Source organism: Lingula anatina, chromosome 10 (assembly GCF_051362555.1).
Source record: "Lingula anatina isolate TDL-2025a chromosome 10, LinAna3.0, whole genome shotgun sequence".
Classification (NCBI taxonomy): Eukaryota; Metazoa; Brachiopoda; class Lingulata; order Lingulida; family Lingulidae; genus Lingula; species Lingula anatina.
The window spans coordinates 9,366,251-9,383,381 of record NC_141776.1 but is presented as its reverse complement, the minus strand read 5'-3'; the positions used below and the strand labels follow the sequence as shown (position 1 = coordinate 9,383,381).

Below are 17,131 nucleotides of genomic sequence, written 5' to 3'. Positions count from 1 at the left end.
TGACAAAGGAGCTGGCATGGTGAGCGGAAACGACTGGGCTTACGTTAATTGGAGGATAGACGCCCCGTACGCTCAGGACTTCCACATCAATAAAAAGGAAACGTTGGGTGTTATTGCAGCGATTCACAGATGGGCGCCTACGTGGGAAAACAAACACGTTGTTATCTACACGGACAACACGACAACAAAGGCAGCAATAAACAAAGGAGCAACACGAGATCCTATTATTATGGCGCAACTGCGACTAGTATTTTGGCTATCGGTGATTCACAACTTCATGCTGGAGTGCATACATATACCAGGAGAGAGGAACACCTGGGCCGACTCAATATCTAGAATGGACAAAAAAGGACATTTTCTTTACTGGTTCAGCATTATAAGTGGTGGAATCCCTGTTCCCAAGTACGATGAGGATATAGAGGTTTTTCTAAAATTTCATATGTCATTTAATGCGTTACGCTTGTTTGTTGACAGGTGGTCAGAGCGAGTGTGAAAAGCGCCTAGATCAAAAGATTCAACACTATAGAACACTATGCTACGCCGACAGCACTAAAAAGACATACACTTCCTTTTTGAGATCCTACTTCCAATTTTGCACTTTTATGTCGTACGTGGCCTTCCCGGTGGACAACTTGACAATATGTCGCTATGTGGCGCATTTAGCTGAGAGGGTACAAGCAAGTTCCATTCCCAAATACCTCGCTGTTATCAGGATTATTCACCTAGAGATGGGGTTGGAAAACCCGCTGCAAAATAACTGGGCACTAAAAACATTGCTTCGCGGCATCCAACGCGACAAAGGAATGGCGACTCGACGGAAACTGCCTATAACGCCGGAGATCCTGTTGGATATGTACAGACAATTAAAAGCTCATTGTGCGTTTGATATGTTATTTTGGGCTGCGTGCTTAGTAGCGTTTTTTGGTTTTTTCCGGAAAGCCAATCTTTTACCACTGCACAGGACCAGTGTTGGGCACCATTTTAAAAAACGGGACGTGTCGTTTACAAATGTAGGATTGTTGTTGCTGGTCAGAGGCACCAAAACCATTCAATTTCGCGAGAGACAATTGCAGATCCCTCTACCGTATGTTAAGGGCAGTCCACTATGCCCGGTTACGGCCATGACCAGGGTACTCCTAAATGCTAAGGACATTCCCAGCGATAGCCCACTATTCTCTTGTTGGATATATGGACAAAACTTTACGCTTACGCAGCCTGCTTTTGTGAACAAACTGCACCAAGTACTGTCGCGCCTGGGTCGGACGGCCCAGGATTTCTCCGGACACAGTTTCCGTCGGGGTGGCGCGTCGTGGGCTTTCTCGTGCGGAGTGCCGGCGGAAATAATTCAAATGATGGGTGACTGGCGCTCTGACGCCTACAAACTTTACTTAGAGACATCTGTGCCCACTAAGCTGTTTTTCCTGGAAAAAATTGTATCAAAACTGCCTAGAAATGAGCAATAGAACGCAACAAGGCCTTTGTGTGTTTACATATGTGTTTGATTTACGTATTATTTAATGAATTCAATTGATTTTAAGTTGTATTATTATTTATTTATTTCATTTTATTTATTTATTTAGTTTTAATTATTAATTTGGTTTATTTATTAATATTTATTTATTTAGTTATTTAATTTCATGTTATTTATTCTTCCTAACCCTACTATTGGATTGGAGAATTCTTCCAGGCCCTTCTGGCCTGTAAAACTTCGATTGTGTAACTCATTGTCACAGTTTGTTACTCATTGTTAATTGCATCTGATTGTGTGCCTGATAATAAACTCTCGAAGTGCAACAGTGGTATTTGGTGTTTTATGTTAATTTCAATTGAAATGGCGTAAAACACAAATACTACGGCGCGTGTGCAGTTCGGGAGTTAAGCTTAGTTTAATACATCCGGGCATTGGGCAGGTGGCGCCACAATCTCTGTACCGATACGCGGGCCGACATGCGCAGTGGTGGTTAGTGATCACAGCACCAGGTTTAAACGGCATTTGCGAAGCAGCGGCGGGAGGTTAAGCATGAGTATAGCGAAGCAGTATTAGACTTTTGTGATCCCTCCCTCCCGCCCGTTTTTTTTTTTTTTTTTCATACTTTTCGTTAGAACCGTAGATTAGAGAGTTTATATCAGGGACGGAGTTTGTGCTTAGGCGAAAGCGAGTAGAGAATTCTTCCAGGCCCTTCTGGCCTGTAAAACTTCGATTGTGTAACTCATTGTCACAGTTTGTTACTCATTGTTAATTGCATCTGATTGTGTGCCTGATAATAAACTCTCGAAGTGCAACAGTGGTATTTGGTGTTTTAGAAAAATTAAGCCCTACACCCTGGAAATTTACAGTTAATTACATTACACACACCTTGGTAGTCAAAAATATGCAGCAAATTGCACTACTGACCCTGGGAGTCAGAAAGATACAGTAAATTACAATACACACACTCTTCAAATCAGATATATACAGTACATTTACCTTACCTGTAGAATAAGAAACCTGTTGTGGTCCAAATCAATGCCACTTCCTCTCAAAAGTGTCGCCACCTCTTTGTATGTCTTTTTCTTCCCATCCACCTGGTAGTAGGAGCTGTTGTCACGGAACGCTGTTCTTGACACCACGAAGTTGGAGTTAGGGACAACTTCATAGTCATCATCTCCCAGCTGTGACAAATAGAACATAAAACAATTTATCATCTTCCTGAGAGAAAGGTCAAACCATGTCATTAATCACTGTTTCTAAGACAGTCCTGGAATCAATTAAAATTTAAATAAGCATTAAAACAGTTCAACAGCCTTGTACTGTACAATCATTATCAGAACAATGTGGCTAATTGTCACCAGACAGACACTGCCTCTGCTAGTGTGATATTAGAACTGGTACAATGCCATGGTCAGGGGCGGATTTAGGCCGTCTTCTGGGTCTTCCGGAAGACGGTCAGATTTTCAAGTTTCCATTGACGGGTTGACGGTTTCCATTGACGGTTTCCATTGACATTTTTTTTTGTCGGAAGACGGTCAAAAATGGAGGATGGATCAACAAATATAATATGGAAGACTGTCAGAAAATATCTCTGGATCCGCCCCTGATGGTTTCATGATAATTTACCCATGTATATACCAGACACTGCCTCTGCTGGTGTGACAGTAATTGTGATAGTAACTGGTACAATGTCAGTGTTTCATGCTGACCTACCCCTGTATCTGTAATCTTCTGAAAGTGCACAGCTACGCAGCAGCTGTTGATGTTGGGGTGGTTCTCACTACTGTGAATAAGAATGCTAATCTTCTTGGAGCGGATCTTGTTGGCACGATAACCAAAGACAAAAAGCATGGAGTCTATCACATTGGACTTGCCACTTCCATTGGGTCCTACTATGGAAGAGAAGCTCTGGAGGAAAAGAAATCACTTGAAAGCACCCCATAACTGGGGTGGCAGGTTTAACATTATGTCATGTTCGAGGTTATCTTGCCAAACTGAATTTTCCTAGAGCAAAGAAGTCAACAAGCCAGCTGAGATGGCAAATGTACTGACAAAAAACAAAAATAAATTTAAACAAGGCAGCAAAGCTGTCAAATGTACAGACAAAAAGCAGGAAATAACAAAATAGGCTACTGTCAATTCTGATGCAAAAGTACATTATGTTAAACTGCAAATTCAACATCAAATTTTAATTATGCTCAACAGGTAATACCAATGTAAGTAAAATGTGTAACAAGCATAAGGCTTCAGGCCCATGTGAGTTCAAGTTCACACTGTGAAGATGTAAAACTTCCAGAAACAGAAGTCAATTAGAACTGCTTTTCCAACTCAGGCTGCATTTTAGTCCTGTATTTCTTTTTTGAAAGTTTGGCAATCATAAGTAACATGGTTTTCCCATAATGGTCATCATGGCAGCAGCACCCAAAATTGTGTTTTCTTCTATTCTGATGCAATATTACATAATGGTTAACAGCATAATGACAATCAATTTTTAATAATAAAATATATGTATCATGGATTTTCAGAAAATGTGACTAGCATGGGTCTTCAAGCCTGTGGAACTTCAAAGTCACACCTTGAAAATGCCAGTATGTGAAAAATTAAATTTTCACAAAAAAAAAAACTTTTTAACTGGCAGATTGCATTGCCTACTGAAGCTATATTTTAGTCCCATGTTTCTTTCCTGTAAGTTTGAGAACAGTAAGTGACATAGTTTTTCTTAAATGGTCATCATGGGAGCAGTGCCCAAAATAGTTTTTTTTTTTTCAAATTTTGATGCAATATTACATAACTTTTAACAGCACAATGACCATTAATTTTTAACAATATCATATTAGTATCATGGATATTCAGAAAATATGACAAGCAAAGGTCTTCAGGCCCATGGAACTTCAAAGTCACAACTTGAAAATGCCAAAATGTAAACAAGACAGCACTGTTTTGAAATGTTTTTTTTTTTCATTTTTAACAATTTTTAACATAAAACAAAATTAACAGTTTACTGCCATTTTTATATGATCAACTAAGAAAATTGATGAGATGGGAAAAATATCAATAGAGCAGTGTTAAATGTCCAATTTCTTCCATTCTGAGATTATGAACATAGTGAATGATTGAATATGACAAACTGCAATGATACGAGTTTATTTCCATTTTTGAAACTTTATTTCACAATACATGATAACAAGTTTACCATCATTTTTACATTAATCAACTAACAATGTTGTAAAGATGCAGGAAATGTCAAACAAACACTTTTACGAATCTTTATGGTTAAATAATGAGACTGTTAACATGCCTAAGAATTGAATCTGAGGAAATGTGAAAAAACAGCATAACTTATAAAATAATGGCCCGATTATGCTGATTTTTGAACTTGACCTGCGTTTTAGCAAGATTGATTACTCCTGTGAGTTTCATGACAACAGGTCTATCGGTTTTCCTTGAAATGTGTTAACAGTGTTGCATATATGCTGAAAAGTGAAAAAACAGCATAACTACTAAAATAGTGGCCTGATCATGCCAATTTTTGAACTTGATCTGCGTTTTAGTAAGATTGATCACTCCTGTGAGTTTCATGACAACAGGCCTATCGGTTTTCCTTGAAATGTGTTAACAGTGTTGCATATATGCTAAAAAGTGAAAAAACAGCATAAATTCTACAATAATGGCCCGATCATGCCGATTTTCGAACTTGACCTGCGTTTTATGAATATTAGTCAGCTCTGTAAATATAAAGCCAAAAAGTAAAATTGTCTTCCACTTATGGTGTTAACACTGAAAGTGCACGGCGACGGCGACGGCGACATGATCGGCGACGACAGACGCAGGTGATGGCAATATGTACAGACACATCTGTGTCTGTACATAAAAATGATGCACAAAATAGGATTTTTGTCAATTTTTATGCAACAATAAATCATGCTTAACAGCAAATTTAACACCATATTTTAATTATCCTTAATCAACAGGTAAATGGATTTTAAAATATGTAACTAGTAAAAGTCCATCTTTTCCAGCTCAAACTTAAAGGTAATGCGTCAGCTGACTCAAGACAATGAACAAGGCATCATTGACGATCACACTCTCAATGGATGGAAAGAACAATACTGCGCCACTGCGAGCGGCTACTTACAAAATAGATGGTGTAGATGTTGGATTCCCTTTTTCAATTGTGGGAAAGCCGGCCATTTGTCTTTTGTGCCATTATTTTCACCTGGCTCATATACACAAGGTTTGCACAAGGTGTGTTTTCAAGGGGTAAATAGGAGTCACATGCACTAGCTATTTGTCAGTTGTAATGCTTTCAATAATATCGATTGCTGTCCAAAATGTAAAAACGTCAGCGGGAGATCGTTCCAGCTCCGAGTGAGATGAGAAGGCAATTTTCATATCTCAGGGAGAGATTGTTTGCGATATAAGCAAGAAAAGAATGAAATTTTAAATGTTGAAAATTTTTCGAGAATGAGGTACTGAATTTAACAAGATGTCCTGCTCACAGACTTTGACTAGGGACGGAACAGAATCAATCCAGTGAGTGCCAGCACCTACTACAGACTGGGAAAGGAAAACCCTCTAATAACCAAGTGACTGGTGTCTAGATTCCCCAAGATGTGCTTGCCTTAGTAGGGTCATGTATTTCCTAAGTATACTAGTAATGGCTTGGAGGTAAATGAGATACAGTACAATGCCTTTGCCTTAGATTTGTCATTCTTTACATGGTTAATTACTAGTAGTTCTCTTGAGGAAAAACCTAAATTTGGCTTATTATATGATGCAGTGATTTTCTCTTCAAAAACTATTAATTTGTTTAGTATTCCTATCAAAGTGATTTTTGTAATACAGTAATTAGCTTGAAAAAAATATGAATCTTAACATTACTAGATAGGACTATGCTAATGATAAAGCCTTTCATCTGGGTAAATTTTATAGTTTTCAGAAATCGATAAGCAAGGATATATTTGTAAAATAATATTTTCATTGTTTTGTTTTTCAGATCCACTGCATTTTGCACCTGGTGGAAAAAGCCACTTAGAACTGGTTTCCAGATATATTTCTTCTAGAAAAATTTGTCTGCCAGCTGAAAACAAAAAGTGGATGGCTGTGCTCCTATTATTTTTATGCCAATGCCAGCTTTATCTGAATTGACCTGCATCTTTGTTAACCCCATAGAGCCCGTCACCACATATGTGCGGTTCAATTATCCCTTACCCCAAAGCGCAGAGAAGGTAGATACTGTTTCTTGATTTTGTGTTGATGTATTGTGTCTTAATTTGGTAATCATGTTTGGAGTGGTACGCAGTAGTCGTGTGTGTGTGTGTGTGGGGGGGGGGGGGGGGTGTTGAATAAAAAACAAATGAGAAACTGTTCAGCAAGGATGTGTGGCTCAGTGTTCAGCAAATCTTGTTTTTTCATGTTTAAATATTTGAAACATTTGGAAAGCTAGATGTAGTGCACAATGATCGTACAATTTTTTCCTAGTTTTAATTAATTTCTTCTGTGCGAAATTCATGGTACATTACTGTAGGTTTTGGTGCTTTTTTTTTTTCTTTCTCTGGGGACACATAATTTTAACTAGATGGTAGCAATTACTAGTACATATTCCCGCAATGCCCCTTATACCATGGCTGGCACTCAAACAATTAAACAATTGCACTTGTATTTTGAATACAGACTTGCCTGTATTTTCATACGCTTCGGTGAATTCATCCTATTGTTCGAATCGCCAGCCGTGGTATAAGTAAGTTACAACTACTTGTCATCCATTGTGTGCAACATTCAAAAGCAAATTATATCTCGGCTCGGCTAATTACGGCTGTGCTTCGATATATTACGCTTTTTTAGGTTGCATACAGAGCACAAATTAACTAGGACATATTGTTAGGGAAGGATAAATCTTAAAATTTTTCCGTAAGAGGCATAACAGACAAAATTTGATGCTGAGCACAAATGTGACAACCATTTGTTACTACAAAACAAAAAAAGTCACTTTCTCCCACTTACAGACGGCTGCAGGGTTCTGCCGAGGCCGCGATTCTGCGAGATTCTCGCCAAAAAAATAAAATTCTCGCACAAAAATTACCAAAGATGCGAAAATTCTCGCATACAAACCGAGTGAGGGTGCTATCATTGTTCTTGAGATGATAAAAGACACATTGAGAGTGGCGTCTAAAATTGTTTATCTAAATAATCATCACCGGTATAAATTTCTTCGCATCGTCCGCTGCATTGACTTGTTAACACAGTGTAGCTAACGCGACGATGTTTCCGATGTACCCTCGTAAGAGATCGTTTCAAGCAGTGTCGTCATTTGTTGTCGTAATATCAAAAGTACCTCTTCATTACTACAGTCCAATCGGCAATCCTCGTGTGACTCCGCTGCACTAAAGTTAGTTGAGCGATTGAGCGGTTCTCTCATTTCGCGGGATAGTCAACCAATGATAGACGGCGTGACAGTGATATTCAGCCTGATGAAGCGTGGTTAAAATGGCGGCTTCCTCGCCGAAAGCAAAAGTTAAAAAACAGACATCGATTTTAAGCTTTATGCCAAAGTCTACGGCAAGCGGTGAAAAATCAGGTCAGACTCCTGTTAATCCCCCCTCAGATGAATCCGTCTCTCCGCCTGACAAGTCTGAGAAAAGGAAGAAACAAATTTCTGAAGTTGCGACTCCAGATGAAACTGACAGTTCGTCGACGATATAGGTATGTTCATTCCGTGGCATTTTTATTTTACGTTTTGGAAGGACACTTGACACTTCGTTTGAAAATGTGAAAGAAAGTAAAAAAAAAAAAAAAGGTAATAGGCCCGTTTTTGATATGATTATTCCTCTATATGTGAGTATGAAAATTGAAAAAAAAAAAAAAAAAAAAAAAAAAAAACGTTAAAAAATGACGGGTCCCGTTTCTGATATGTTTATTCCTCCTACGTGAGTATGATAATATGAAAAAGAAGTTTAGGCCCGTTTTTGATGATTATTCCTCCTATGTGAATATGATAATATGAAAAAGAAGTTAAAAAAGTAAGGAGGCCCGTTTTTGATATGTTTATTCCTATCACTATAGTGTATATATATGTGTGTGTGTGAGAATAAAAATTTGAAAAAAAGGAAATGTTTAACTTTAATGAAGAAGTAAGGAGGCCTGTTTCCGATATGTTTATTCCTCTGTATATGTGTGTGAGGATACTAATTAGTAATTTGAAAAAAAAAAAGTTAGGGCCTCCTAATCAAGGATATTTTCATAGAATGCACTCAACCAAATGTGTGACCTATATTTTTTTTACTTTAGCCTTTATTTTAAAAAGTAGTCAATATTGTGAAAACGATAAATCAAAGATAAAAATGTCCTTCCCAAACACTATTATGCAATTTTTCCTGATAAAAGTGTCAATTAAGTCAAAACCTAAAAATTCTTTTGGATTGTGGTGTCTGGTTCCAGAAATTACAAGTTTGTAAGTAGGAAAAATTTTAACTTTTCTTTAATTTTAGGTCTGCAGACCAAATGCCATCGAAGGGCCTGAAAGAAAGAAACCGAAAGTAGTGCCACAGAAATTTCAACACGATTGGTTAAGAGATTATTCTTGGCTCCGCTATGATAATGAGGCAGATGCTTTATAAAAAAATTATTTGCAACTGTATATACATACAGCCTATGTAAAGTTACTTTCAAAGTTGAATCAGTTCAGTTTGTGAACTTTAATAAAATACCAGTACAGACTAGCAGTGTATGTTTTTACGTAAAATATCATTTTTCCTTATCTCCCACTATTTCTCAAAATCTCCCCAACTTTTAAGCTCAGAGGGGAGAATTCTCCCCCCTTTTTTGAGACCTTGGCAGAACCCTGCGGCTGTTTCACAATCAGGGTGAACAATTAAATGTGGTTATTGTTACAAGTGTCTGATAAATTAACAATTTATGATTAGAGATTGCTGATAGAATGATATCAAAGACACTGTTCATAGGAGCAAAATAAAAAAAGAATTATAATAATCGGACTACAATTTACAAAAATATGGCCAATTATGTGTCCAAAAAGTACCTATTTCTAGCTGTTACGATGGGTCATTTGCAACTTAAGTCATAAATATGATGCACTAGCTCTTTTTGTCAATGATTTATGGTGAATATGATATTGGTATATAATTCCCACAACATATGTCTTCTCTTCTAGCAGGTTCTTTCAAAGATATGTTCTGAGTAAAAATTTATTTTAACCATTTTGCTGAAACAGGCTTTTGTACACATTTTACTTATTTTTGTTAATGCAATGAAAAACATATTTGATAAGGCCAAATATTACTTCGAAATCACCTACGTGATAATAAGATGAATTTACCATGTTATGACTTAAACATAAGAAAGGAGTTGTGCATATGTAACCATTATTATTAATGCTACGGTATTTATAATCATGAGCCCCTTGGTGTCTCCTACTTTTTGTAGTGTCCGTACCCTCCCTATCTATTTTAGGAATCACAGCAGATTCTGTCTGATTTTATTATTCTATAATGTCTACACTGACATTTATTTTGCAGGAAGAAAATAGCACATAACCCCTTATTATGAAAAGAAATGCAAGAATTTGGTGCCAAATGTAGTGTCCGTACCCCCACTGTAGTGTCCATACCCCCAAGTTATACATTAACCATTGGATAACTGGCTACATATCAATGATGATAAAACTTCAAAATATGATGCAAAATATTGTTTTAGACTATATAAAATGCATTCTTGTCTTATGATGTTTAGAAAAAACACTGTATATAAATATATATTCGATAAAGTGATACTGATTAATTAGAGTCAGGCAAGAGATTTTGCAAAGAAATAATATCAGTCAAGATGCTACTCTTTGCATTCAAAATGAACAATATTGGTTTGAATATATTGCCAAATATAGCTAATTGCAAAATAATAAATTGTTTATGGATTAATGTATATGATATATTTTGAGGGGGTACGAACATTTCAATACATGAATAATTAACAGTACATTTATTATACTCTCAGTGAATGAAGTATCAAATATGGATGACAATAAACAAAAAGCCAAACAGGAAAAGAAAAAGGGATCATGAATATTTTACTGTCAGCAAAAAATAATTTTGAAAAACAAAGACGTCAAAGAGCTAATATCCGTAAAGATGCTAACAATCTTGCTGAAGCACGTAAGGAAGATGTTGAATGCACGTAACATAGCATAGAAGAAAAAAAAAAAGAAGAATCATCCTAGGCTGGCCCAGCAAGAAAGACTAAAGTAAAGAGAAGAAATTAGGGTATACTGACAGAGTTAAGGAGAAGCAGAAACCCAACAATCCTGAAAACAGTAGAACAAGAGGTGCAAATTAACGAGAGATGAAAAAGAAGAAAAGATTCCAAAAACAGGAATCAAGACTAAAAGAAAAAAAAAATGAATAGATAAAAAAGGCCAAGCAACAGAAAGAAAAGTTAAAATTAAAGTCTGGTAAATGAAAGTCACACTGAATAACATACAACCAAGCTCCAGCATCCACTGAAAAACGTGCTGTGGTGTTTCTCTAAAAAACTCTTTGATTAATACATGTACTTGTATCCTTTTGGTTAAAGTACTGCTGTTATATCTTTAGTTCGACATTTTTTAGACTTTTGGCAAAAATAACTGGTAAACAATAATGATATTTCAGTAACAAAAGCATCAGTTACTTGAATGTGTAGTGTCTGTACCCCCAGATCATAGTCGAAGGGGCGTTCTGTTAATTTGAGCGTAGCACAAAAAGTAATTAATCTTGTGCTCTAAAAATTGTAGATATCATAGTTAAGATGTTATTCTTTTTATCTGTTACAAAATTAAACAAATGCATCAGAGTTCATTTTTCTCTCAATGTGACCCCTATTTTGTACCCCTGATCGTGAAACAGCTGAGACCACAGCTTCACCCTTCCCTGCACTTGAATTGTTTTTTTTTTCCATTTCAAATTAAACAATTTAACCAGTCATTTAGAATAACATACGGCTATTTGACATTCCTGGGGTCGTGCTAGCACTCACCAATTTCACCAAATAATGTCACTTTTAAGAAGTAGGTATTTTTTATTTTAAGCAGGGATGAGGTTTTTCCGATTATTTGTGGGTATCCGACTTTTTTTTAATGAATATTGCCCCCTATTTATTTGACATATTTGTTAATGTTTAATACCTGACCTGTCATTTTTTTTCCCAGTTTCAGTTGACCTGTCTGCAGACATAGTGCCGAGCCATTCAAATTAGTTGAATCATTAGTTCAGCAGCAACAGAAATGACATTAATGTGGATCCACACGTCTAATACAAATGGAAGAGGATGGGGTCCAAACCAATTTAGAAACATCAATTTTGAACACTTGCATTATTTATTTTTCACAGCTTTCGGATGATGTATGTGTATACTACAAGAAGCTGAACAATTACAAAACAAGGAAAGATTCCTTAGATTTTAAATCTTGTTTGCATCGACATTGTAAAAAATGCATTTAAAATGGAATAAATATTGGTTTAAATTCCTTAAATTGTCATTATTTATTTGGCTAAAAATATTCTAAGTTGGCTAAAAAAATTGGATTTGGCTAAAATTTTTCAGACGTTTGACTAAAGCAAAAAAAAAAATCCTAGCGCTACCCCAGCATTCACATTCACACATTCAGTTCCAAATAATTCTCCTGATGTAAAAATGTTCCCCTGTATTTAAAATTTGAAACAGCCACCAAATCTCCAGGCCTGATAACAATCAGTCACAAAATGAGTGAAAAATTTGATTGTCAAGCACTGATTTAAGATATTTAAGATTTGCAAATGTTTTTGGCATTACTTATACTCACCTTATGGAAAGGTCCCAGTGTTTGCACACCAGCATATGACTTAAAATTTTCATTTACAATGTGAGTGATCATCAACCTTGGGCCTGTCTTGTCAAAGGTGGCAATGCCCTCTGGTGGTGGAGGGACTACAACAGGCTGGTACTCTAGAAATGTAGAGAAGAAAATTGACATGTAAAAATAACTATGTACAGTATAACTTGAATCAGGGTTCACACTAATTTTGCCATTACGTGGAAGGCACAAACGATTTTTTTTCTGTCAGGCAACCATAATAAGTCATACTTAATGTTTGCAAGCACAAACACTAATAGATCACTAGCATGACATGGTATTTTGAAAGTCTAGAACGTTTTTGTGTTTCAGATACCCAAATTAAAATAGATGGCAAACAAGACAACAAAGCTGTCAAATGTACAGACAAAAAGACGGAAAGTGATGCACAAAATAGGCTATCTGTAAATTTTGAGAAAAAAATACAATGTTCTTGACAAAAAAAAATTAATAAATAACACAAAACCAAGATGTCGAGTTCTGAAAAATTTAGCTTTACAATAAGTCTATATAGATAGTGATACCATTTCATAATGAATATACCATGCGAACAAAACCCATCCATATTTAATGGAAATTGTCAATACAGCTTAAATCCATATGGCCCAGCAATATTCACATTACTGCAGTTTAGATGGTGGCTATTCTGAAAAAATTTCAGTCTGCCTGCTGCAACAGTGTTCAAATTAGGGTTTTCTTCAATTTTAAAACAACATTACATAGATTAGAATAGTGAGCCTGTTATGTGAATAAATAATGTCTGATGAAGTTCTGGAGGGTGTTCACTTTCATAACTTGACAGTAAGTTTGCTCAGACTTCGTTTTGCAACTGCACGTGTTTTGTGCCAAAAGTAGAAATGATTTTTGAAAGATTTTTGCTCCAAATTTCTCATAAATCATGACCTATCTGTCGGACAGCCAACCCTGCAACTTCACCTGTCCAAGCTGAATTTTTACCTGACCCGGACAGGCGCTACCATATTAAATAGCGTTGCATCTTTTCTGATATTTTCTCTTGCCGCATGGATACATTTATTTATAAATGATTACGACTGCTACTATTCTTCAGTCAAAATAACATGAAGGATAGACTATTTATTATATTTCTCCAAAAATATAGATAAAGCAAACAAATCTCACAGAATTACATTGATGATGAAACTAATAAGCGGATGTTGATATTCGAAACTTGTCAGTACGCAGGTCCCGAGCCCTCAACATAAGATGTTATACTTGTATTACTGCGCCAGGCAGAATAAAAATAAACAACTTAACGTGCACACAAGAGATCCAAGTACGCACACAAGTCGTTTACGTCGCGACTGTCAGGAATGAAGGCATTAAAGGCATTGGTCACACACACACTCTTAAAGGGTATCGGAGTTCAAAGAATCGTGTCGGCAAAAAAAGAAGCGTATCGGCAAAAAAGAGATGCGTATCGGCAAAAAGAGATGCGTATCGAGGCCGATACGCTATAAAGGCCTGGATTAATGCTTACTTTCAGGGTTCTCCCCAGGCCGATACGCTATAAAGGCCTGGGGAGAACCCTGAAAGTAAGCATTAATCCATTACGTATTTGTTACATTCTATTTAATTATATACTGCATTCACAATTCATTCATTTAATCTTGTTTATAAAAGCGCTCTACATTCACTATAATAAACTTTGATCATCATATCTACAAAACAGCATTCATTTTGCAGTAACAGTTAACAATGCATAAGAAAAATCTGAAGAAAAACCACTTATATACAAAAAAGGCGTAACATCATTAAAACTTATTTTCAAAATTGATCTATATATTAGTAAGACTGATCACTCCTGTGAGTTACAAGACAATAGGCTGATCGGTTTTCCTTGAAATGTGTTGTCAGTGTTGCATATATGGTGAAAAAAGTGAAAAAACAGTATAACTTTTGTAAAAATGGTCCAATCAAGCTGATTTTCAAGCTTGACCTGCCTTTTATGAATATTCATCAGTTCTGTAAGTTTCAAGCCAAGAGGTTAAATGGTTTTCCACTTGTGTTAACTATCAGTGTTGTATATATGCTGAAAAAAAAAACAGCATTACTTCTTAAATAGTGGCTCCATCATGCCCATCTTCGAACTTGACCTGCATATCATGAATATTCATCAGTTTTGTAATTTTCAAGCCAAAGGGTAAAATGGTTTTTACACTTATCATGTTATTTGTGAAAGTGTATAGTGACGGGACAGCTATATGTACAGACACATCTGAAAAATGGTCTGATTCTTTAAGTCAACCTCTAAGTCATTCTCTAAGTCTATGAATGTATATCAGTGCTATAAGTCTGAAGACAAAAAAGGTCAAATAGTTTTTCAATTATCTTAAAAACACTGAAAGTGGAGACAGCGGTGACGACAAAGGCAGGCGGCGGCTATATGTACAGGCACAGCTGTCTCTGTACTTAAAAAGCCACAGTAGGAGCATAGTTTAGGATTTCAAGCATCTCATCGCTACTGTCCCTTACAAGCTACTGTAAATTATTTGAGAGTTAAATTTCTACCTGGTACACCTCTGGAAGCTCCAACAAGAGAGTTAACCTCCATCTGATCCCCTGCCACCGTTTGGGAAAACTCCATCTCAGCTGCCATCTCAGTTGTAAATACTAGCAAATTCCATATGTTGCAAATACTAGTACCTAGAAAAATCAAGATTCAATATGCTGTAAATACTAGCACAACTTACAAGTTCCTAGAAATATCAAGATTCAATATGCTGTAAATACTAGCACAACTTACAAGTTCCTAGAAATATCAAGATTCAATATGCTGTAAATACTAGTACAACTAAAAAAGTTCCTAGAATTATTAAGATTCAATATGCTGTAAATACTAGTACAACTAAAAAAGTTCCTAGAATTATTAAGATTCAATATGCTGTAAATACTAGTACAACTAAAAAAGTTCCTAGAATTATTAAGATTCAATATGCTGTAAATACTAGTACAACTTACAAGTTCCTAGAAATATCAAGATTCAATATGCTGTAAATACTAGTACAACTAAAAAAGTTCCTAGAATTATTAAGATTCAATACGCTGTAAATACTAGTACAACTTACAAAGTTCCTAGTAATATCAAGATTCAATACGCTGTAAATACTAGTACAACTTACAAAGTTCCTAGTAATATCAAGATTCAATACGCTGTAAATACTAGTACAACTTACAAAGTTCCTAGTAATACCAAGCTTTCACATGTTGTAAATTAGGCATGGTTTGATCAAAACTCAGCAAATACAATTGGAATATTAATATGTGATCGTAAATGACTAAACTAACAATTTCACAGGTAAATAAACCAAGGAGGATGGTTCAATGTCTACTTTTTTTATTTATGTCATTTTTTCCAATATGGTCCATCGGGGGATATATGGACAATTTATGAAAATTGTCTAAAAATCCTTAACCAATTTGTTTTATTTTATTTTTTATCTATTTATCTATTTATTTATTTATTTATTTATTTATTTATTTTTTTTTTTTGGGGGGGGGGGGGAGGGGAGAGATAATGGTAGACTAGTTTGGTATTCTGAAGTGTTTTTATTCATTTGTAAACTTTGAAGTTCCAAATAATGGTACCGGAACAATTATTTTAATTTTTTGGAGATATATTTTTAACATGGTATAAGCCTTTTCCGTCGGTACAGTTGTTAATTTTCCAGAAAACTTCCGCAGGGTCCTTTTACTTTGCAACTTATGTACTGCTGGGAAATTTTTGACAAGCATTTGATTACTCATGTTTTAATTATAAAGATGATCATGAGTCCCTATGACAGTGCATTCAAAATACAGGGGTACAGAGTTCAAGCCTATTAGTAGGCACTGCTTTGCTTTCTAGTGAACTGTGTCGAGAGAAAGTAGGTGAAATTTATGGTGTTAAATGCATGTTTAGCTGTCAAACTAAGACCCCATTCCCACAGATATTAGATCGATCTATCCCTATAGGGAGTTTCACTAGATTACTGTCAGCTTAGCCAGCTTAAGCGTCTGTCTCGCCTACTTAAAGCTGCAAGGGGGTAATTTACTGTCACGTTCGCTTGGCTAACTGATTGAACCCCCAGGGAGTTAGGTCTATCTGGATGGATCAGTCTAAATCTCTGGGAATGCACTCTAAGCTGCATTGTCTACCTGTAAGATGACTTTTCTGACTCTTGATAAAAGTGCATACTCATTCAAATTTCTTACCCGAGGGGTCTAAATCCTCGTGAAGCCATTTTCCAGTCTACTCAATTCTTTAACTAGCATTTAATTATGGTTATCCCAACTAATATAAATTATTGCACTTGACTTGAGGGTACTTTTGGTCATTGAATATTTTGTTTTTTTAAACTTTAGGCCACACTTTTTTATTTTTATGGATGACATCCTCTGGGGACCCCAAAATCGGTGCGAGCGGGCGAAAAAAAAAAAAAAGTCCAAAAAAAAAAAAAAAAATGCTTAAGAAAAGTTAAGTTTTCAGTACACAGCTGGAAACACTAATTTACCACAGAAACACGTATCAAACTAACAACATGTCTTTATCCATGCTCTCAAAATATTAAAGCATTGTGAATAGGGCCTACTTCGTAGAAAGGTAAAAAGTCATGAATATATATATGCTGCATATTACCAAATCTATTTAAGGTTATTTCATGCATTCTGTTGGTATAGCAATCAATAAAACAAATATCACATAAACAGCGTGTCTTTATTTGTACTCTCAGAAAATTTAAGTATTGTGAACACTTCACAGAATTGTTAAAAAATGAAGC

The 17,131-nt window shown here is 35.8% G+C and overlaps 1 protein-coding gene across 3 annotated transcripts in view; it reads right to left on the bottom strand.

Annotated features, from left to right (window-relative positions):
• LOC106151646 (structural maintenance of chromosomes protein 4) overlaps positions 1 to 17,131 on the bottom strand; it is an 83,121-nt gene that overhangs the window by 63,265 nt on the left and 2,725 nt on the right. For all 3 annotated transcript variants that reach the window (XM_086997407.1, XM_086997409.1, XM_086997408.1), the window contains exons 2-5: positions 14,883 to 15,017; positions 12,303 to 12,445; positions 3,185 to 3,379; positions 2,473 to 2,652 (exon numbers count right to left, since the gene is read on the bottom strand). In XM_086997407.1, the coding sequence (XP_086853533.1) occupies positions 2,473 to 2,652; positions 3,185 to 3,379; positions 12,303 to 12,445; positions 14,883 to 14,970 (606 nt within the window). In that variant the 5' untranslated portion in view covers positions 14,971 to 15,017. The remainder of the gene's footprint in view (positions 1 to 2,472; positions 2,653 to 3,184; positions 3,380 to 12,302; positions 12,446 to 14,882; positions 15,018 to 17,131) is intronic.